Source organism: Piliocolobus tephrosceles, chromosome 6 (assembly GCF_002776525.5).
Source record: "Piliocolobus tephrosceles isolate RC106 chromosome 6, ASM277652v3, whole genome shotgun sequence".
NCBI classification, from domain to species: domain Eukaryota; kingdom Metazoa; phylum Chordata; class Mammalia; order Primates; family Cercopithecidae; genus Piliocolobus; species Piliocolobus tephrosceles.
The window spans coordinates 32,561,426-32,583,418 of record NC_045439.1 but is presented as its reverse complement, the minus strand read 5'-3'; the positions used below and the strand labels follow the sequence as shown (position 1 = coordinate 32,583,418).

The 21,993-nt window shown below is 44.5% G+C and overlaps 1 protein-coding gene across 3 annotated transcripts in view; it reads right to left on the bottom strand.

The window, feature by feature from the left end:
- ENTPD5 (ectonucleoside triphosphate diphosphohydrolase 5 (inactive)) overlaps positions 1-21,993 on the bottom strand; it is a 64,710-nt gene that overhangs the window by 13,705 nt on the left and 29,012 nt on the right. For all 3 annotated transcript variants that reach the window (XM_023183733.3, XM_023183715.3, XM_023183724.2), the window contains exons 4-14: positions 16,941-17,227; positions 15,225-15,304; positions 12,215-12,358; positions 6,548-6,623; positions 6,262-6,297; positions 5,556-5,644; positions 5,170-5,249; positions 4,165-4,226; positions 3,125-3,226; positions 1,835-1,975; positions 494-550 (exon numbers count right to left, since the gene is read on the bottom strand). In XM_023183733.3, the coding sequence (XP_023039501.1) occupies positions 494-550; positions 1,835-1,975; positions 3,125-3,226; positions 4,165-4,226; positions 5,170-5,249; positions 5,556-5,644; positions 6,262-6,297; positions 6,548-6,623; positions 12,215-12,358; positions 15,225-15,304; positions 16,941-17,157 (1,084 nt within the window). In that variant the 5' untranslated portion in view covers positions 17,158-17,227. The remainder of the gene's footprint in view (positions 1-493; positions 551-1,834; positions 1,976-3,124; positions 3,227-4,164; positions 4,227-5,169; positions 5,250-5,555; positions 5,645-6,261; positions 6,298-6,547; positions 6,624-12,214; positions 12,359-15,224; positions 15,305-16,940; positions 17,228-21,993) is intronic.

Below are 21,993 nucleotides of genomic sequence, written 5' to 3'. Positions count from 1 at the left end.
GGCTGGTCTTGAACTCCTGACCTTGGGTGATCTGCCTACCTTGGCCTCCCAAACTGCTGGGATTACAGGTGTGAGCCACTGTGCCCAGCCTCCTAAAACCTCTTGTATTCCCATAGTCTTGCCCATAATTCTATGCTGCATAAAGCTGAAAAAAAAAAATGTTTTTTTTAGAGACAGAGGTCTCGCTATGTTGCCTAAGCTGCAATGCAGTGACTATTCACATGTATGATTATAGTGCACTATAGCCTTGAATTTCCGGCCTCAAGCAATCCTCCCGCCCTGCGTAGCTGCGACTACAGATGTGTGCCACCATACCTGGCTACCACCCAATGCTTCTAACTTTTAGCAAAGGCTGGAAGACTCAGAAAGGAAACTAGCCTTCTGACAGGCCTTCTGCGCTGACTGAGGTGCTTTAGGTCACTTTAGGTCACAAGAGTTGGCAGGCAGTCTCACAGGCTTACCTTCAAGGGCTTCCCCTGACACTCAAACTCACCTTCCCTGGCTTTTCTTTCAAAATCTTCAACTTTTAAAATACCGCCCTTTTCATAATCTGAAATAAAACAAGATTATCTGATACCAAAACGCCTTCAAGGAAGCATAAGGAAATTCATCCATTATATACACATGTACATAATCTATGCAGCCTATTTTTTTTTTTTTTTTGAGATGGAGTCTTGCTCTGTTGCCCAGGCTGGAGTGCATGATCTCAGCTCACTGCAACCTCTGCCTCCCAGGTTCATGCCATTCTCCTGCATCAGCCTCCCGAGTAGCTGGGACTACAGGCGCCCACCACCACGCCTGGCTAATTTTTTGTATTTTTAGTAGAGACAGGGTTTCACCTTGTTAGCCAGGATGGTCTCGATCTCCTGACCTCATGATCCGCCCGCCTTGGCCTTCCAAAATGCTAGGATTACAGGCGTGAGCCACTGTACCTGGCCTATGCAGCCTATTTTATTTATTTACAATCGATTCCGTGTTATGTATATTTAACCACAATGAAAAAAACAGACCCATAAAACACAATAGGCCGGGTGCGGTGGCTCATGCCTGTAATCCCAGCACTTTGGGAGGCTGAGGCGGGTGGATAACGAGGTCAGGAGTTCAAGACCAGCCTGACCAACATGGTGAAATCTCGTCTCTACTAAAAAAAAAATTAGCTGGGTATGGTGGCGGGCGCCTGTAATCCCAGCTACTCAGGAGGCTGAGGCAGGAGAATCGGTTGAACCCGGGTGGCAGAGGTTGCAGTGAGCCGAGATAACGCCATTGCACTCCAGCCAGGGTAACAAGAGTGCAACTCTGTCTCAAAAAACAAACAAAAAAACAAAGTAACAACAACAAAACCCCCACAACAATAGGAAATTAATTGGTATCTCTCAGGCCATGACAGATCAGGTACATATACTGTCACTGTCAGTATATGTCAGTACATATATTGTCAGTTAGGCAAAAATATTACTTTTGTGATAAGAAGAAAAGTTATCATAAAGAGACAGGAGGAAACTTTTTGGGGTGAATATGTTTATTATCTTCAATGTGGTGATGGATTCATGAGTGTATACATGACAAAACTTAACAAATTGTATACTTTAAATATGCACTTATTGTGTGCCAATTATACCTCAATAAACATGTTAAAAAAAAGACATCATATAGTTGTTTTGGTCATCTCTCAGCTCCAAAAGATTCTAAGTCATTTCCACCCTTTTGTTCGAGTGACTAGAAAAGAGGTGGGTAATCAGCTCAACAAAGCACCTCAAGTGCTCTTTCTCCTTGACCTTCCCCACCACAGCCCTACCCACCTTCCTCTCTGGACTGACACCTGGGGTGAACTCACCAATCATGTCTGTGTCAACAGCTCGGTCGTAATAGTAAGAGAAAGCATAGAAGGAGCCTCTCTGGACCTCCTCTGGCTGGTGAAGTTTTCCTTGCACCACCCTCAGTACTTCGGCGTAGCAGGGATCAAAGCCCACCTCCCCTGCCAGGCAAAGGTGCACAGGGGTAAGGTGAGAACAACACTGGGGGAAGGGGACACTCTGAGGCAAGCTGCTAGAGACAATGAGGGAACAGCAGGAAGGTCAAGGAAAGCAAGAGAAGGCTGATGCTTGGGACAAGAGGCTTCAAAACAAAGATGAGCAAACGTCTGCAGCCTCACCACTCTTGTTTCTCCACGCCCGCTCCTCTGCCTAATCTGTATTCACCAAATCATGGCCAACCTTGTGCTGCTGCCTAGCATTACATTCCACAGCATTTGCAAGCAAGTAGCTAAAGGGCTCGCCTGCTTCCTTCACTGGGAATTCAAGTTCAATCCTTGATATTCAGGTATATACCTTTTATAAGAAGATGAATCATTCTTGTCGTGGTTTTAAGTTTTACTATAATTTAAATAGCTAACTATTAACTAAACAGGGTTTCACACTGCTGCATTTGACCTAGGCTTAGATTAGGTTTCTTAATTAACCTGTGGCCGGGCGCGGTGGCTCAAGCCTGTAATCCCAGCACTTTGGGAGGCTGAGACGGGCGGATCACGAGGTCAGGAGATCGAGACCATCCTGGCTAACACAGTGAAACCCCGTCTCTACTAAAAATACAAAAACTAGCCGGGCGAGGTGGCGGGCACCTGTAGTCCCAGCTACTCCGGAGGCTGAGGCAGGAGAATGGCATAAATCCGGGAGGCAGAGCTTGCAGTGAGCTGAGATCCGGCCACTGCACTCCAGTCCGGGCGACAGAGCAAGACTCCGCCTCAAAAAAAAAAAAAATTAACTTGTAAGCGGTGGGGGGGTCTCCGTTGCCCAGGCTGGAGTGCGGTGGCATTGTGCACTACAGCCTTGAACTCGTGGGCTCAAGTGATCCTCTTGCCTCAACCTTTTGAGTAACTGGGACTCTAGATGTGCACCACAGCACTTGGCTAAGCGCAGGTATCTAATGGGTCCATGACACTTGGTCGATGCAGAATGACAGCTGCTTTGTTCACTGTCACTTCATGTTAGTCTTTGGAGGCATGCCAAGATCTTTGGAACAAGTCCCTGCAACAAGATAAGCTTGAGTTCTGGAAAAAGCTTCCCATGGGACTTTTCCAGAGCTTCCATTGTAAATTAAATTTAACCAGTGAAAAAACATCACTTGCCTTCTTGGTTGCCACCATACTGGTATTTCACACCCCCAAAGATCCACTCTGCTTCCAACCATCTCGGTAGACAGGCACTCCGGAAAGTGTGTCCGTCAGTCCCTGAAAGAATCCAGGGCACAAGGTAAGAAGTAAGTAAGTGAGAGAGAGGGAGGAAGGCAAACAAGAAGCCAGTGAGGTGGAAAAGAATCACCATGGGGGCTGGGCCTTAAAATCCGATGACATTAATTCCATGACAACATCCTGTGACAGGAATCCTTAACTCAGGGTTCACAGACAGGCTTCGTGGGGTTGGTGAACCCCCTGAAACCAGAAGCAAATGTTCATGCACATGTGCTTCTGTCAGAGGGGTCCATATATCTCAAAGATCCAAAACCTACAATACAGTAAGTTTTCACCTTTCTAAAAACAAGAAAGAAATGCTATGCTACTTTCCTCACTGGTTGCTGAGAGGCTTAAATGAAATACACTTGAAGATGTTTTGTATACTCTGAAATGAAAAATAGATGCCATCCCAATAACAGATTACTGTACAAAGTGCCTTAAATGCAAATTCTCATTTACTGTGAGGAAAGGGGCACAGATAGGTTACTTGCCTCAAATCACAATGCTGGGACTGAACCCAGTTCTGCCTGACCTCAACTGTGAAGAGATGAATGGAGTTACTCTGTTGTTCCACCTGCATGTAGAACAGACCCTGCTTCCTGTGCCTCCAATGTAAAGCTCAGGGCTTGAGCAAGCTCCTGCTAAATGCATTCTTAAAGCCTGAGATTTCTGCAGACACTTCACCTGCCTAGACATAGGCTGCTCCCCCTGTACAAGTAGACCTCATTCTAAAAATGGCTAATAATATACATCAAAACTTCTGAACTTATAAAATAGAAAAGGATTTGCTATTATTAGGTCCATCATACAACATTTCCCTCCCAATTCAACATAATCTTTTCCTGCATAGAATGGCTATCAAAGAAGGGAAGAAGCAAGCGGAGTATCTGTGTCACCCTCACCATCCCCCACCCAGCACAGGTACCCAGACAAACCTTCTGTCTCCAGGGCTCCCAGGGTTGCTAATCTTGCAGCTTTCAATCCAAATCCCAAGTAACTGTAAAATACAGGATTGAGCAATTTCATGCTGGTCCTGAAGTTCTCTAGCCTAAAGCTACCTCTTTCAAAAGTAACATGGTTTCTGTTTCCCTCTGGAAGTATGAAAACCTTGTTCTGTCTCTGTGACATATTCATCTCCTGTGGTCAACAAGGGGTAATTTCTGCACAGTTTGGATCAAGGCTATGCAGTAAGAATTCCCCACAGTTATCATTCAAAGGCCAGAGACAGTGACAATTCCTAGGGTCCCACACTAGGAACCATTCCCAGAAAAGCTCTCTTTAGCTTAGCTCCTAGCCCCAACTAGGATCAAATTCCAGGCTGGATTCTGAACCTCTGAAGGCCAGCTGAAAGGAGTTGGCAAGGAGCTTTGCCTGAGCCTTCCTGAAGTGTCCTCTCCCTAGAGAAAACTTTTGACTCTTTTTTTTTTTTGAGACCGGGTCTTGCTCTGTTGCTCCGGCTGAAGTGCAGTGGCGTGATCTTGGTTCACTGCAACCTCCACCTCCAGGGTTCAAATGACTCTCCTGCCTCAGTCTCCTCAGCAGCTGGGATTACAGGTATGCGCTCTCATATCCAGCTAATTTTTGTATTTTAGTAGAGATGGGGTGTCACCATGTTTGCCAGGCTGGTCTCAAACTCCTGACCTCAGGTGACCCACCCACCTCAGCCTCCCAAAGTGCTGGGATTACAGGCATGAAGCCAAGTGCACCCAGCAGAAAACTTTTGACTCTTAAGTCATATATTAATGCTTTTGAGGCCAAGAATGGAGAAGGCTCTTAAGTTCCTCGGGCTTTGTAAGTGGCCTGGGTTTCAGTGATAGGCCTTAGGGAATTGGCACAGACTTTGTTTTGCTGATCAGATACAGTAACGAATTTGAGAACACTTAGAAAAGTTAGGAGAACATACAACATGAAATATTATTCTTCCCTGTCCCCGTTCTTACCTATGTGTATAGAGCTTATAAGTGCTGTTAAACATCTCAAAGGAAGTGAGGTAGCCCCTAGGAGTTTGTTCCAGAGTTTTCTGCAAATCAGAAAAAGCAAAAAGACTATTCAGGATCTGTAATTACCTGAAGATGTTCGCACCACCACCCATCCCTCCCAGCAAAAAATCAGATGAAGACAGATTAAGCGGCTAATCTCACTAGGCTTGAGGAATCGAAGGGATTCTGAACAGTGAGATGGCAAGGGAACATTCACCCAGTTATTAACTGACTTGACTCTGCCTAAGCGTGGTAGAGCTGCTGGCTGAAAATGGGACGCCTCTTTCTTGGCACCATGATATGCCTGCCAAGTGCACTTCTAACCAGATCTTCATGAAATGACTCACCTCAAACTGGGGTAGGAACGTGATTTGGGTGGAGGCTCCCCCTAGGTCCAAGGTCCCCACAGTCTCCTGTCTGTGGTCATGCAGCTGACCTGTCAAATGAGAGCCAGCTCTAAATATCCTCCACATCCTGAGCAGCCCAACACTTGTCTCTCTTGTTCTTATCATGCACTGAAGGTATTCCATACATACTCCACTGCTCCCCAGCTCTGATGCTGCAGGTGAATGTCAACTCAGAAGGACTCTGGCTGCAGCAGAGGCCTTCAAGGCAAGTGTTTTTTGTTTGATTGTTTCTTGTTTTTTGAAGGCCTTTTTGGAGACAGTCTTGCTCTATCATCCAGCCTGGAGTGCAGTGGCACAATCTCTGCTCTCAGCTCACTGCAACCTCTGCCTCCTGGGTTCAAGCAATTCTCCAGCCTCCCGAGTAGCTGGGACCATAGGCACACACCACCACGCCCAGCTAATTTTTGTATTTTTGGTAGAGACAGGGTTTTGCCATGTTGGCCAGGCTGGTCTTGAACTACTGGCCTCAAGTGATCTGCCCAATTCAGCCTCCCAAAGCGCTGGAATTACAGGTATGAACCACCACACCCAGCCTCCTTTCCTTTTTTAAAGAAGAAACAATACAGAATGAAAGAAAGGGCTTTTTTACTCTTCTGACTATGCATGTAAAAGCTAGTTAAGCTCTAAAGATAAACTTGAGGATTACCTGTCAGAAAATTCACAGTAACCCAAGCTAATATGCCTAAAAAGAAAGAAAGACAAGGATTAGATCCCAGAGCATATTTTTCTCTTTCCTGGCCCCATCCTTGTTTTTTTCTCTCTAAATTTCATGTCTAGAGCACATGTTCCTTCTCCCTGTCTTCTATTTCCTGCTATCCCATTCCTTCTGTTTATTCCTTTCTCTTCAGGACCCCGTCCCTGGCCCCAGTTCCTTTAGGTAGATCTTTCACTGATCCTGCCCCTCCCCCAGAACACATATCAACACCTCCCACCTTCGTCAGATCCATCCATGATGCTAACACTGTCCTTTGGTACCAGGAAAGGTGACTTCCTGAAGATCTCCTTTACCTAGAGAAAAAAGAAGAAGAAAAAAAAAATTCTGTAAGGCAATATTTCCATACTTTGACAGTGTCCTGTAAGACTTAGAAAACTACTCCATTTTTCCTAGATAAAATTTTGGCAAAACTCATTCCTTTGCCCTAAGAAACTAGAGAAGAAACTAGGCAAGCCATTACCAGTTTCTTGCAAAAACACAAACACAGGGATTCCTTTGACCTTAAGTAAAGCTAAATCAAAACATCTAAATATATAGGTGAACTGGACCTACGGAAAGGCATATATTTAATCCTGCCAGCTCAAATCAGGATCCTGTAACTTTTTAAACCTGATAAACTCTACCAGACATACACTGGAAACTAGGAGGAGCCTTCCCACTCCATTCCTTAGATAAGCTGCCATGAATCCCTGGTGGTGGAGTTCACACCTAAGGGCTGAGGTGCTCTGCTGCCAGCACCGGTCAGATTCTGGCACATGGCTAGGGCCTCTAGAGTGTAGGGAGATTCCAGATCTAGACTTAAGGAACCCTGTTTCAGGAGATGGGAATGAACAGCTTGCAAAAACATCTTGCCTCTCCATAATACAGACCACTGATATGGGTGTTATGTCTTATGTTTATATAATTATCAAGGGAAAGGAAAAATAATTCTCCAGGATAGGAAGAACTCTAGTCTGTTTGCTGTTCTCATTTCTGATAGGATGAAACATACCACATGATGACCTCTGGACCCTGTTTCAACCAGGAAAAACTAGTTAAGTGATATATAAACAAACTTTTAAAGAAAAGACAGATAAGTGAACAGGATGAAGCACAGCAAGAGAGCTTCTGCTTTTGCCTTCTCTGCTTTTCGCCCCCATCCTACAGTGTGTTCTCAAAACAGCAGCCAGAATGGTGCTTTAAAAATGGATGTCAAATCATGTTTTTCCTTGGCTCAAAATCTTCCAGTGGCAGCCAGGCGTGGTGGCTCATACCTCTCAACCCAGCATTTTTGGAGGCCAAGGCAGATGGATCACCTGAGGTCAGGAGTTCAAGACCAGCCTGGCCAACATGGTGAAACCCGGTCTCTACTGAAAATACAAAAAAATTAGCACGGTGGTGGGCAACTGTAATCCTAGCTACTTGGGAGGCTGAGGTAGGAGAATCGCTTGAACCCAGGAGGCGGAGGTTGCAGTGAGCCAAGATTGCGCTGTTGCACTCTAGCCTGGGCAACAAGAGTGAGAGTCTGTCTCAAAAAAAAACAAAAAACAAAAAAAAACCTTCCAGTGGCTTCCTTCTTATAGAAAAAGCCAAAGTGCAGGGGATCACCTGAGGTCAGGGGTTTGAGACCAGCCTGACCAACATGGTGACACTCCATCTATACTAAAAGTAGAAATTTAGCCAGGCATGGTGGCACATGCCTGTAATCCCGGCTACTTGGGAGGCTGAGGCAGAAGCATCACTTGAACCCGGGAGGTGGAGGTTGCAGTGAGTGGAGATAGCACCACTGCACTCCAGCCTGGGCAACAAGAGCGACAGTCTCAAAAAAAAACAGCCAAAGTGATTACACTGGCCTTTGAGATCCTACATGATAAGCACCCCTTAGCCCCGCCTCTCTGAGGTTACCTCCTACTTACCTCTCATATTACTCTTTCCTTTCCAGTTATGCTGACCTCCTGGATGCTGTTCCTAACATACCAAGCTCATACCTGCCTCTGGCCTTTGCACCTGCTGTTTCTTTAGCCTGGAATATTCTTCCCACAAATGTCTCATATAACTTGCTTCTTCATTCCCCTCAGATCTCTGATCAACTGAATTTTATCAAAGACATCTTCCCTGACTGCCCTATTTAAATTAGCATTTCCCCCACTCTTATCACTAGATTCCCTACTTGCCTTTCCCTGCTTTTTTTTTTTTCCCCTCCATAGCACCTACAGCACCTAATATAACTTTCTTTCGACTTGTTCAGATGTTTATTTTTTGTCTTCCTGAAAGTAGAATGTAAGCTCCAGGAGTGCAAAGACCATTTTTGTATTTTTGGTTCCCTGCTGAATGTATTCCAGTAACTTCACCAGCGCCCAGTACATAGTAAGCACTTTTTTTTTTTTTTTTTTTTGAGACAGAGTCTCGCTCTGTCACCCAGGCTGGAGTACAGTGGCCCAGTCTTGGCTCACTGCAAGCTCCGCCTCCCGGGTTCATGCCATTCTCCTGCCTCAGCCTCCCGAGTAGCTGGGACTACAGGCTCCTGCCACCACGTACACCTAAGTTTTCGTATTTTTAGTAGAGACCGGGTTTCACCACGTTAGCCAGGATGATCTCCATCTCCTGACCTCGTGATCTGCCCACCTAGGCCTCCCAAAGTTCTGGGATTACAGGCGTAAGCCACTGCACCTGGCCCAGTAAGCACTCTTATGTTGAATAAATGAGGAATAAATCAGGGATCAGGATTCAGGTTCTCACAGAGACATACTAGGCTGTTTGTCCTTGGATAAGGGACTTAAGTCCTCTGTACTGACAGTCAAAGGAAAATGGATTTAGGGGATTGAATTAGTACACCTGTAATAAGGAGTCCTTTTTTGCCGTGATTTTTTTTTTTTTGAGATGGAGTTTCACTCTTGTTGCCCAGGCTGCAGTGCAATGGCCCAATCTTGGTTCACTGCAACCTCTGCCTCCCAGGTTCAAGTAATTCTCCTGCCTCAGCCTCCCCAGTAGCTGGGATTATAGGTGCCTGCCACCACGTCCAGCTAATTTTTGTATTTTTATTAGAGACAGGGTTTCACCATGTTGGCCAGGCTGGTCTTGAACTCCTGACCTCTGGTGATCCACCCACCTTGGCCTCCCAAAGTGTTGGGATTACAGGCATGAGCCACCATGCCCGGCCTACTGTGATTTTTAGCTTCAATCTTTTTTTTTTTTTTTTGAGACGGAGTCTCACTCTGTTGCCCAGGTAGGAGTACAGTGGCACAATCTCAGCTCACTGCAAGCTCTGCCTCCCAAGTTCAAGCAATTCTCCTGCCTTAGCCTCCTGAGTAGCTGGGACTACAGGTGTGTGCCACCATGCCCAGCTAATTTTTGTATTTTCAGTAGACATGGGATTTCACCATGTTGGCCAGGCTGGTCTCAAACTCCTGACCTCAGGTGATCTGCCTGCTCTTGCCTCCCATAGAGCTGGGATTTTGGGTGTGAGCTACCGTACCTGGCCTTAATTTTTTTTTATAGAAATAAGGGTCTTGCTTTGTTGCCTGGACTGGTCTCAAACTCCTGGCCTCAAGCAATCCTCTTGCTCTGGCCTCCCAAAATGTTGAAATTACAGGCATAAGCCACTGCACCCAGCCTGATTTTTTGTTATAATGAGATTCTGCTTATATTCTTTACAACATGAAATTTAAATCTTATTAACTTACATGTTTATTGCATAACAAATATGTACAATAACATTTAAAAATATTGAGTTTGGCCAGGGGCGATGGCTCATGACTGTAATCCCAGTACTTTGGGAGGCTGAGGCGGGCAGATCACCTTAGGTCAGGAGTTTGAGACCAGCCTCACCAACATATAGCGAAACCCCGTCTCTGCTAAAAGATACAAAAATTAGCTGGGAGTGGTGGCACACGCCTGTAGTCCCAAGTACTTGGGAAGCTGAGGTAGGAGAATCACTTGAACCTGGGAGACAGAGGTTGTAGTGACCTGAGGTTGCACTACTGCACTCCAGCCTGGGTGACACAGCAAGTCTCTGTCTCTCAAAAAATAAATAAATAAATAAGAATAAAAATATTGAGCTTAACAAAACTCTCTATACTTAAATTTTTGATCTGAGTAAGAAGAGAGTTGAAATATATGACTTGGGGCCGGGTGCAGTGGCTCACGCCTATAATTCCAGCACTCTGGAGGCTGGGGCAGGTGGAGTTTGAGGCCAGGAGTTTGAGACCGGCCTGGCCAACATGGTGAAACTCCGTCTCCACTAAAAGTGCAAAAATTAGCCAGGCATGGTGATGCATGCCTATAATCCCAGCTACTTGGGAGGCTGACACAGAAGAATTGCTTGAACCTGGGAGGCGGAGGTTGCAGTGAGCCAAGATTGTGCCACTGCACTCTAGTCTGGGCAACAGAAACAAAGAAACAAACAAAAAAAACATATATATATATGACTTCACCAGGCATGGTGGCTCATGCCTGTTCCTATAATCCTAGCACTTTGGCAGGCCAAGGCAGGTGGACTGCCTGAGCTCAGGAGTTTGAAACCAAGCCAGGGTTGAAACATGGTGAAACCCCATGTCTACAAAAAAAATTATAAAAATTAGCCGGGTGTGGTGGCACACGCCTGTAATCTCAGTTAATTGGGAGGCTGAGGCAGGAGAATTGCTTGAACCTGGGAGGTGGAGGTTGCAGTGAGCCAAGATCGTGCCACTGCACTCAAGCTTGGGATACAGAGTGATATTAGGTTTCCAAAACAAAATTCAAAGTCTTCTCAAAAACTTCATGCTGAGAGGAAAAAAGCCAGATATACAAAAAAAAAAAAAAAAAAAAAAAAAAAAAACCTATAATTCCATTTATATGAAAAGAATAAGCAAAACTTATTTATAGTCACAGAAAGCAAATTAGTCATTGGTTGGTTTCAGGGGTGAGGGAAACTCACTTATTATAAAAGAGCATGAGGAAATTTCTATTTCTTATCAAAACTCATTTAACTATACACCTAATTTTTTTTTTTTTGTGACGCAGTCTTGCTCTGTTGTGCCGGCTGGAGTGCATGGTGTGATCTCAGCTCACCGGAACCTCAGCTTCCTGGGTTGAAGCGATTCTCCTGCCTCAGCCTCCTGAGTAGCTGGGACTACAGGTGTCTGCCACAATGCCTGGCTAATTTTTGTATTTTTAGTAGAGATGAGGTTTCACCATGTTAGCCAGGCTGGTCTCAAACTCCTGACCTCAGGCAATCTGCCCGCCTCAGCCTCCCAAAGTGCTGGGATTACAGGTGTCAGCCACCGTGCCCAGCCTAAAATAGATACATTTTATTGTATGTAAGTTTATCTTAATAAAGTTGATCAGAAACAATTTCTGAAATCTGCTTTAAAATTCTAAAAGAATGAAGAATACCAGCCAGGTGCAGTGGCTCATGCCTGTAATCCCAGCACTGTGGGAGGTCGAGGCGGGAGGATCACGAGGTCAGGAGATCGAGACCATCCTGACTAACACAGTGACACCCCATCTCTACTAAAAATACAAAAAATTAGCCGGGCGTGGTGGTGGATGCGTGTAGTCCCAGCTACTCGGCAGGCTGAGGCAGGAGAAGGGCGTGAACCTGGGAGGCGGAACTTGCAGTGAGCTGAGATGGCACCACTGCATTCCAGCCTGGGTGACAGAGCAAGACTCCACCTCAAAAAAAAAAATAAAATGAAGAATATCCTAGATAGAAAGTACTTTAAACTTTTTAGGAAAAGCTCTATACATTTAAGAGTGATAGTTAAAAATGTAAACAACTAGCTATAACAAGCGGTCAGAGTCATCATACTGCTTTGGCAGTGGTGGAATGTTGAAGGTGGTGGTCACATTCCAAAAGACTAAAACCTCATTAAGTATTCACATAGGGAAAAGGGCAGAATGATCCAAGATGCAGTTTTAAACTTACCTCAAAGAGCAGAGCCTTGGCTTTGTGTTCTGGCAGTAAGCGTAGTCCTGCCGTTGCCTTTAGAACCACTGGGGTCTTTTTCCAGTGACTTCGGGGGATTGAGTCTTTGGCTACCTCTAAGAGCCCTTGAACGGTCTCAGCACCCTGCAAAGGAGACAACCCATTCATCTAATGAACAGTCCATTTAGTGGCTGGCGCTGGTCTATTCTGTCAACATACTTTGTGGGAGCAAGAGGAGGGAGGTGGCATAGGGCTCCAACCTCTCTCTGCTCTGTAGCAGGAGAAACCTAGAGAAGTGGGCCACTTTGAAGAAGGAGAATCCAGGCTGGGTGTGGTGGTGGCTGTAATCTCAGCTCTTTGGGAGGCCAAGGCGGGTGGATCACTTGAGTTCAGAAGTTCGAGACCAGCCTGACCAACATGGTGAAACCCTATCTCTACTAAAAAATACAAAAATAAGCCAGGCATGGTGGCACACGCCTGTAGTCTCAGCTACTCAGGAGGCTGAGACAGGAGCATTGCTTGAACCCGGGAGGCAGAGGTCGCAGTGAGTCAAGCTCATGCCACTGCACTACAGCCTGCGCAACAGAGGGAGACTCTGTCTCCAAAAAAAAGGAGAATCCATTTTATTTTGACAGTCCTAATAAAAATCCTTCTTATTTTTATTTGAGACAGTCTTGCTCTGTCGCCCAGACTAGAGTGCAGTGGCGTGATCTTGGCTCACTGCAACCTCCGCCTCCCAGGTTCAAGCGATGCTTGTGCCTCAGTCACCCAAGCAGCTGGGATTACAGGCATGTGCCACCACACGCAGATAATTTTTGTGTTTTTAGTAGAGATAGGGTGTCACCATGTTGACCAGGCTGGTCTCAAAAACCTGACCTCAAGTGATCCACCTGCCTCACCCTCCCAAAGTGCTGGGATTACCATGCCTGGCCAAATTATTCTTTTATATCGTGATCATTTTAGTTGATTATTTCTTTTTCTTTTTTTTTTTTTAGGTGGAGTTTTGCTCTTGTCGCCCAGACCAGAGTACAATGGCGCGATCTCAGCTTACTGCAACCTCTGCCTCCCAGGTTCAAGCGATTCTCCTCCCTCAGCCTCCTGAGTAGCTGGGATTACAGGCGTGTGCCACCACACCTGGCTGATTATTTCATGTTTCATATATATCAGCTTTAGGCTGGTATAGTGAAGAAAACACAGGAGTTAGAGTTGGAAGACTTGCTTGCTAGCCCTGTGGCCTAACTTAGGTCATTTGGCCTTGTTGGGACTTGGTTTCCTCAAGTGTGGGATGGGAGATACACCTCCTACCACCACTAAACTGTTGTGTGCATGAGGCAGAGTGCGTGTGGTTGCCACACAAGCTGTGGCAGCAATGATGTGATACTTTTGATGATCTCCTAAAGAACATGTCAGACTCATTTTTGTATCATCATATGGCACACAGTAGATGCTCAATTTGTAATAAATGAAAACCATTATTTTGGCCGGGCACGGTGGCTCAAGCCTGTAATCCCAGCTCTTTGGGAGGCCGAGACGGGCGGATCACGAAGTCAGGAGATTGAGACCATCCTGGCTAACACGGTGAAACCCCGTCTCTACTAAAAAATACAAAAAACTAGCCGGGCGAGGTGGCGGGCGCCTGTAGTCCCAGCTACTCGGGAGGCTGAGGCAGGAGAATGGCGTAAACCCGGGAGGCGGAGCTTGCAGTGAGCTGAGATCCGGCCACTGCACTCCAGCCTGGGCGACAGAGCGAGACTCCGTCTCAAAAAAAAAAAAAAAAAGAAAACCATTATTTTAAATCCATTATTTCCCTGAGTGAACTTTTATTCTGATTATCTGACTGCCTTTTGATCGTTGTTAGCAACTATAACACAAGCATCTTTTCTAAATGCCAAGTCAGTTTCTAATAATGTAGTTGCTTTCAACAGCTCCCAATTTTTCTAGTAGATTTGCTATCCATGTACTACTGAACTAAGAAAATACATCCTCTCAGAGCCGGGCATGGTGGCTCACGCCTGCAATCCCAGCACTTTGAGAGGCCAAGGTGGGCGGACCACAAGGTCAGGAGTTCAAAATCAGCCTGGTCAACATAGTAAAACCCTATCTCTACTAAAAATACAAAAATTAGCTGGGCATGGTGACACATGCCTGTAGTCCCAGCTACTTGGGAGGCTGAGGCAGGAGAATCGCTTGAACTCAGGAGGTGGAGGTTGCGGTGAGCCGAGATCAGGCCACTGCACTCCAGCCTGGGTAACAAAGCAAGACTCCGTCTAAAAAAAAAAAAAAATATATATATATATATATATATATATCCATATATCCTCTCAGTTCTCCAAACTCAAATCATTTTTAACATCAGGCATTTGGGTAATGATTATTCTTGTGACACTGAATAATAAATACCTTTACATTTGCTCCCCAAGTTTAACATTCTGCCTTATTCTATTTTATTTCAACGTGGCCTCAGACACATAGGATGCAGTATGTTGTGGGTGCTCAAATATGAAACACAGTTACCACAAACTCTCTATTCATCTTCTACCACCAAAGATTTTTGTCATCACAGGTTGTTGCCTAATTTCTCAAGTATAGATATGGTTCCATCCTGCATCAAGGCAATCTGAAATGGAATTCACTGCTCACCATCCCTTCAACTGCCATGTTTATACATCATACCCTATAGAACTTCATGTCTATCTTCTGCATTTACATGAACAAATGCAACTGATGGCTTCAACTCAAAATTTTAAACAGTAAGTACACAGGGAACAATCTCTTCAACGTTAGTGTCATCCTTAAATTACCACAACCAATTTACCAGCCTTCTTCCACCCAGCCCTCATGAGCGTGGGAAATATAATTAATGTTATCCAGGAGATTAGCTGAGGAGAGAAAGCTGATCTCACACATGACCTCAATCTCATTAGTGAGTAGCAGGAAATATTTAACAGCAGTGGTGTCGTCAAGTTATCAAGGCATTGAGAATCTAAACATCATATCATAAGAAACTCACCTGCTTAGGTTGATCTACAAAAGCAGAAAGTCCTGGCTTCACAGAATCAAAAACTTCCCCTTCTAGAATTGGAAGCTGTCCTATTTTGTCCATGGAACAAAACAGAAGAGAGAGCTGGTTACCAAAAGTTAGGCTGCTTCAGATGCTGGGCTCTGCAAGCTTTCCTACGACTTCCCTGAAGTTATCCCAAATGATCCCACTTGTGAGGAATATCTTGCAGGAGTACTAGAAAGAGGGACTAGAGCAACCTCTGAGGGTCCATTTCTGCTACCATTTCTCTGGTGGACACCTAGCTCCTCCGCCTTTCCCCAGGCTCCATAAGTTACCTGAGGAAAAAACACTGACAATGCAGAAAAATTTAATCTTTCAGGGTCTCCTAGCCTCGTGTCCAAGGATGGCAGTGAAATTCTCATGTGATTCTTCTCCCAAAACCACTCCCCATATTCTGAATATTATGGATCCCTGGAGTATCTCATGTTTAGAGAAGAGGAAGAACAAATTATAGCTATTCTTTTTGAACACATGGGTTTCAGACTACAGGCAGCCCAGCTCTCTCCTAATTTCACACTGAATTAAAACCATGTGCTCTGGGCAAGCATGGTGACTCACACCTAAAATCTAAAATCTCAACACTTTGGGAGGCCGAGGTGGGAGGGTCACTTGGGTCACTTGAGCCCAGGAGTTTGAGGCCAGCCTGAGCAGGTCTCTACAAAAAATTTTATGTTTTTTTTTTTTTTTTTTTGGAGATGGAGTCTTGCTCTGTCACCTAGGCTGGAGTGCAGTGGTGCGATCTTGGCTCACTACAACCTCCATCCACTGGGTTCAAGCAATTCTCCTGCCTCAGCCTCCTAAGTAGCTGGGATTACAGGCACATGCCACCACACCCAGCTAATTTTTGTATTTTTAGTAGAGATGGGGTTTCACTGTGTTGGCCAGGCTGGTCTTGAACTCCTGACCTCAGGTAATCCCAAAGTGCTGAGATTACAGGCGTGAGCCACAGCACCCGGCTACAAAAAACTTTAAAATGAGCTGGGCATGGTGGAACACGCCTGTAGTCCCAGCAACTCAGGGGGCTGAGGTGGAAGGATTGCTTGAGCCCAGGAGGTCAAGGGTGCAGTGATGTGTCATCATGCCACTGCATTACAGATCGGGCAACAAAGCAAGACTTTGTCTCAAAAAAAAATTTAAAAAATAAAAACGAAAAAGGCCAGGCGCGGTGGCTCAAGCCTGTAATCCCAGCACTTTGGGAGGCCGAGACGGGCGGATCACGAGGTCAGGAGATCGAGACCATCCCGGCTAACATGGTGAAACCCCGTCTCTACTAAAAAAATACAAAAAACTAGCCGGGCGAGGTGGCGGCGCCTGTAGTCCCAGCTACTTGGGAGGCTGAGGCAGGAGAATGGCGTGAACCCGGGAGGCGGAGCTTGCAGTGAGCTGAGATCCGGCCACTGCACCCCAGCCTGGGCGACAGTGAGACTCCGTCTCAAAAAAAATAAAAAATAAAAAAAATAAAATAAAATAAAATAAAATGAAAAAAATAAACAAAAAAACTCCAAATAAACCATATGTTCAATTGTAGTTCAAAGTTCTCTGAAGGACATCTGCTAGGTGTACAATTCTGTAATTCACATAATAAACTCTAAGCGTATTTGTTTCTGGGAGGAGATTCTAAAGTGTGGATTTACAGACTCTAGTAAGGGTCCCAGTTGCACTTACCTGGCATTTTCTGCACAAAGGTGTAAACATGAATTCGAGTTCCAGTGCTCCCTGCATCAAACATAATTCCATACAAGGTGCTGGCGCTGACATTGATGGGGCACATGGAAGACAGGAAGATACCCTCAAACCAAGTCTGCTGGTCCCTGTGGGAGACAGGGCTGCAAACACAGGATACCACCAGCATGAAAAAGACTGAGCCCCGAGAAGTGGCCATTCTTTTCCCAAGATGTGGCTGGGTGGAGGCTTTTGTTGCAGAAGCAATCCTGTTCACACACCTGCAGAGGCTTATAGGACAAAGACACACAAGTTAGACCAATCACCTTTTTTAGTTACACCTATAAAAGAAGAAACACTCACTCCTGGGCCCAGGGTGTTCCTTCTCTGTTCTAATAACCTGTATAACAAGCTAAACCAGGGTAATGTGGGCTCTTTGCACCTTTTCTGAAGGGTATCTGGTTCCAAAAGGAAATTGGAATTGAAGACATATTTTCCCATGTTTTGCTTTTTAAAAATTAATACAAAGTAATTGTACATATTTATGGTATACATGTGATATTTTGATATATGCAGACAATGTGTAAAGATCAAATCAGAGAATCTAAGATATCTGTTACAACATTTATCATTTTTTGTGTTGGAAACATTTCAAATCTTCTAGCTATTTGGAAATACACAATAAAATATTGTTAACTATAGTCACCCTACTGAACTATCAAACACTAGAACTTATTCCTTTTATCTAATTGTAAGTTTGTACCCATTATCCAACTTCTCTTCATCTCTCCACACCCCACCACCCTTCCCAGCCCGTCTGGTAACTGTCATTCTACTCTACTTCCACGAGCTCCCATATGTGAGTGAGAACATGCAGTATGTATCTTTCTGAGCCTGGCATGTTTCACTTAACATAATGACCCATGTTTTGCTTTTTTTTTTGGAGACAGAGTCTCACTCTGTCACCCAGGCTGGAGTGCAGTGGCACAATCTCAGCTCACTGAAACCTCCGCCTCCCGGGTTCACGCGATTCTCCTGCGTCAGCCTCCTGAGTAGCTGGAATTACAGGGGCACACCACCATGCCCAGCTAATTTTTGTATTTTTACTAGAGACGGGGTTCCACCACGTTGGTCAGGTTGGTCTTGAACTTCTGACCTCGTGATCCACGAGCCTCAGCCTCCCAAAGTGCTGGGATTACAGGTGTGAGCCACTGTGCCCAGCCATTTTGCTTTTAATTATAGGGTGGGGGCCGGGAACAGTGGCTCCCGCCTATAATTCCAGCACTTTGGGAGGCCCAGATGGGAAGATTGCTTGGGTTTAGGAGTTCACTACCAGCCTTCGCAACAGAGCGAGAGCCCTGTCTCTATTTAAAAAAAAAAAAAAAATTGGCCGGGCACCGTGGCTCATGCCTCTAATCCCAGCACTTTGGGAGGCCAAGGTAGGAGGATCACATGAAGTCAGGAGCTCGACACCAGCCTGGCCAATATGGTGAAACCCCGTTTCTACTAAAAATACAAAAATTAGGCCGGGCCCAGTGGCTCATGCCTGTAATCCCAGCACTTTGGGAGGCCGAGGTGGGCAGATCACTTGAGGTCAGGTGTTCAAGAACAGCCTGGCCAACATGGTGAAACCCCATCTCTAAGAAAATACAAAAATTAGCTGGGCATGATGGCAGATGCCTATAATCACAGCTACTGGGGAGGCTGAGGCAGGAAAATTGCTTGAACCTGGGAGGCAGAGGTTGTAGTGAGCAGAAATCGTGCCAATGCACTCTAGCTTGGGTGACAGAGCAATACTCCATCTCAAAAAAAAAAAAAAAAAAAAAATTTAGCTAGGCATGGTGGCAGGAGCCTGTTAATCCCAACTACTTGGGAGGTTGAGGTGGAAGAATCACTTGAGCCCGGGAAGTGACGATTGCAGTGAACTGTGCCTCCATATCTGGCTTTGTTTTTTTTTTTTGGTAGAGATGGGTTCTGCCATGTTGCCCAGGCTGGGCTCAAGAGATCCACCTGCCTCAGCCTCCCAAAGCGCTGGGATTCCAGGCACGAGCCACTTCACCTGGCCATATTTGTTATTACTGAGAAATAATTTTTTAAATGTATAGGAGGTTTTTTTTTGTTTGTTTTTCATCATTCTGCAACAAAGCCATTATAGTGAGTTTGAATGTTCTTAAAACCTGTAATAAAAAACACTTGTGGCTGGGTGCAGAGGGTCACACCTGTAATCTCAGCACTTTGGGAGGCCGAGGCGGGTGGATCACGTGAGGTCAGGAGTTCAAGACCAGCATGACCAATATGGTGAAACCCCATCTCTACTAAAAATACAAAAATGAGCGAGGCATAGTGGCGTGCACTGGTAGTCCCAGCTACTCGGGAGGCTGAGACAGGAGAATTGCTTGAAACTGGGAGGCAGAGGTTGCAGTGAGCCAAGATCGTGCTACTGCACTCCAGCCTGGACAACAGAGTGAGACTCTGTCTCAAAAACAAAAACAAAAACAAAAAAACACTTGGTAGTGTTCAATGGAATAATGGCATCCATCCTTCATATAGTTGCTTTACTAGCAACTTTTTTCCCCTCTTTTTTTCTGGATGGACATTAAATGAGAAACAAAAAAATTAAGTGCTTTTTGTTTTGGTGATTTGTATCTGGCCTCCTGTAAAGCTCAGACTGTGTCCTGTGATCTCATCCACAAAGGAGAACTGGAGTTCCTCAAGGTCAGGGTTTCTTAATCTTAGCACTGTTTACATTTAGGGGCCAGGAGCAGTGGCTCACACTTGTAATCCCGGCACTTTAGGAGGCCAACGCTGGCGGATCACTTAAGGTTAGGAGTTCAAGACCAATCTGGCCAACGTGGTGAAATCCCATCTCTAATAAAATACAAAAATTAGTTAGTTGTGGTGGTGTGTGCCTGTAATCCCAGCTACTCAGGAGGCTGAGACAGGAACATCACTTGAACCCAGGAGGCGGAGACTGCAGTGAGTCAAGATTGCACCACTGTGCTCTAGCCTGGGGAACAGAGCAAGACTCTGTCTCAAAAAAAAAAAAAAAAAAAAAAACACAACCAAAAAAAAAAACAAGACAATTAGGGCTGGATAGGTTTTTGATGTGGGCACTGTCCTGTGTAAGGTAGGATGTTTAGCAGTATCCCCAGCCTCTATCCACTAGAGGTCAGTAGCACATCCCACCCCTCCACCCACAACTAGTTGTGATAAACAAAAACGTCTCCAGACATTGCCAGCTGTCTGCTGGCTACTTTTCTTGCTCTATACATTTACATATAAAATATATTCTAGGTATTTTAATTTTGTGTTTATTTTTAAAATATTTTTTAAATAGCCTGTAATCCCAGCCACTTGGGAGCCTGAGGCAGGATAATTGCTTGAACCCGGGAGGCGGAAGTTGCGGTGAGCTGAGATTGCATCATTGTACTCCAGCCTGGGTAACAAGAGCGAAACTCCATCTCAAAAAAAAAAAGTATATATACATATATTTTTTAATATTTTCATAATATGTATGTATATAAAATATTTTTTCTCTGCCATTTTCTTCTGGTATTAATGAATAATGCTATATCTATCCTCTAAGGCAAGGCCTCCTGACTTGCACTTTATGTACTTTGCACCAAACAGTTTTGGGTCTTCTGATCCAGCTTTCATCTCTGGATCTCTTATGCAAGTCATAGTTTACTAGTTAAGTGACAAGATCTCATTCCAAAGTTTCCATTGCCCAGGCCCTTCAGCTCTAAAAAAATACTTTGTATATTTGGAGTACAGATTAAGGATTCCCAATCATCTAAACTTTATTGAGTATCTAGGGTTTATCAAAATGTCTCCCTCCCCAAGGTGACATATTACATAAAATAAAGCAAATTAGGCCACGCGTGGTGGCTCAAGCCTGTAAGCCCAGCACTTTGGGAGGCCAAGGTGAATAGATCACTTGAGGTCAGGAGTTTGAGACCGGCCTGGCTAACATGGTGAAACCCCGTCTCTATTAAAATACAAAAAAAATTAGGTGTGGTGGCGCATGCCTGTAGCCCCAGTTACTTGGGAGGCTGAGACAGGAGAATTGCTTGAACCTGGCAGGCAAAGGCTGCAGTGAGCGTAGATTGTGCCACTGCACTCCAGCCTAGGCGACGGAGCAAAACTGTCTCAAAAAAAAAAAAAAAAAAAAAAAAAAAAAACCCTCAAATACAGAGAATTAAACAGTGGTTACCACTAGTCAGGGTTGCTAGGAAATGGAGAGATATAGGTCAAAGGATAGAAGATAGATACATATGATGAACAAGTCTAGAGATCTAATGTACAGCATGCAGACTAAATAAAATTACATTGCAAAATTGGAGATTTTAAGGGATTTCTTTTCCATAACCTTTTCATTTTTTTGTGTGTTTCTAGGTAGGATTATCTGGTTCGCCCTCCTGTTTTATAAATTGATAGACTGAAGTCTAGAAAATTTAGTTTATACTTCTGGACTTTCCTTTTTTCATGTTACTCTTTAAAATTATTTTTAAATATATGACTATATTTTCACTTTGAAATATTCAAATAAGTCAGTCATTAACATAGAAAGTTAACAGTTCCTCCTTCAACCTTTCCTCATCCTATTCTCCCGAAGTAATCTTTGTTAAACAGCTTAAAGTATCCTCCCAGAATTTGTTCTGTATATTTCACACAGATAGAAACTTTATAAAAGTGTAAATGTCAGCATACTGTATATACATGATGATTTTTCTGTGTGCATTGTCTGTTTGCTCATCCATTTAATCTGCCTCATCCTAACTCCTGAATAGTATCCCCCATAGAATAGATATCCCAAGATATATTTGATAATTTTCCTATTCGTGGATGTTTAGATGCATATCCTTTCTTTCCTCCTCCTCTTCTCCTTCTCCTCCTTCTCCTTACTCTAAAATTATAAATAATACTGCTGTGAATATTCTTATGCATATTTTTGTGCATATATCTATAGGCTTTAAAATTTCTCATCTCCACAAACAATATAGAATTGTTTCCCACCCTTTCTCAGCTCATCCTATCCCCATGTAAGCTTCTGTTT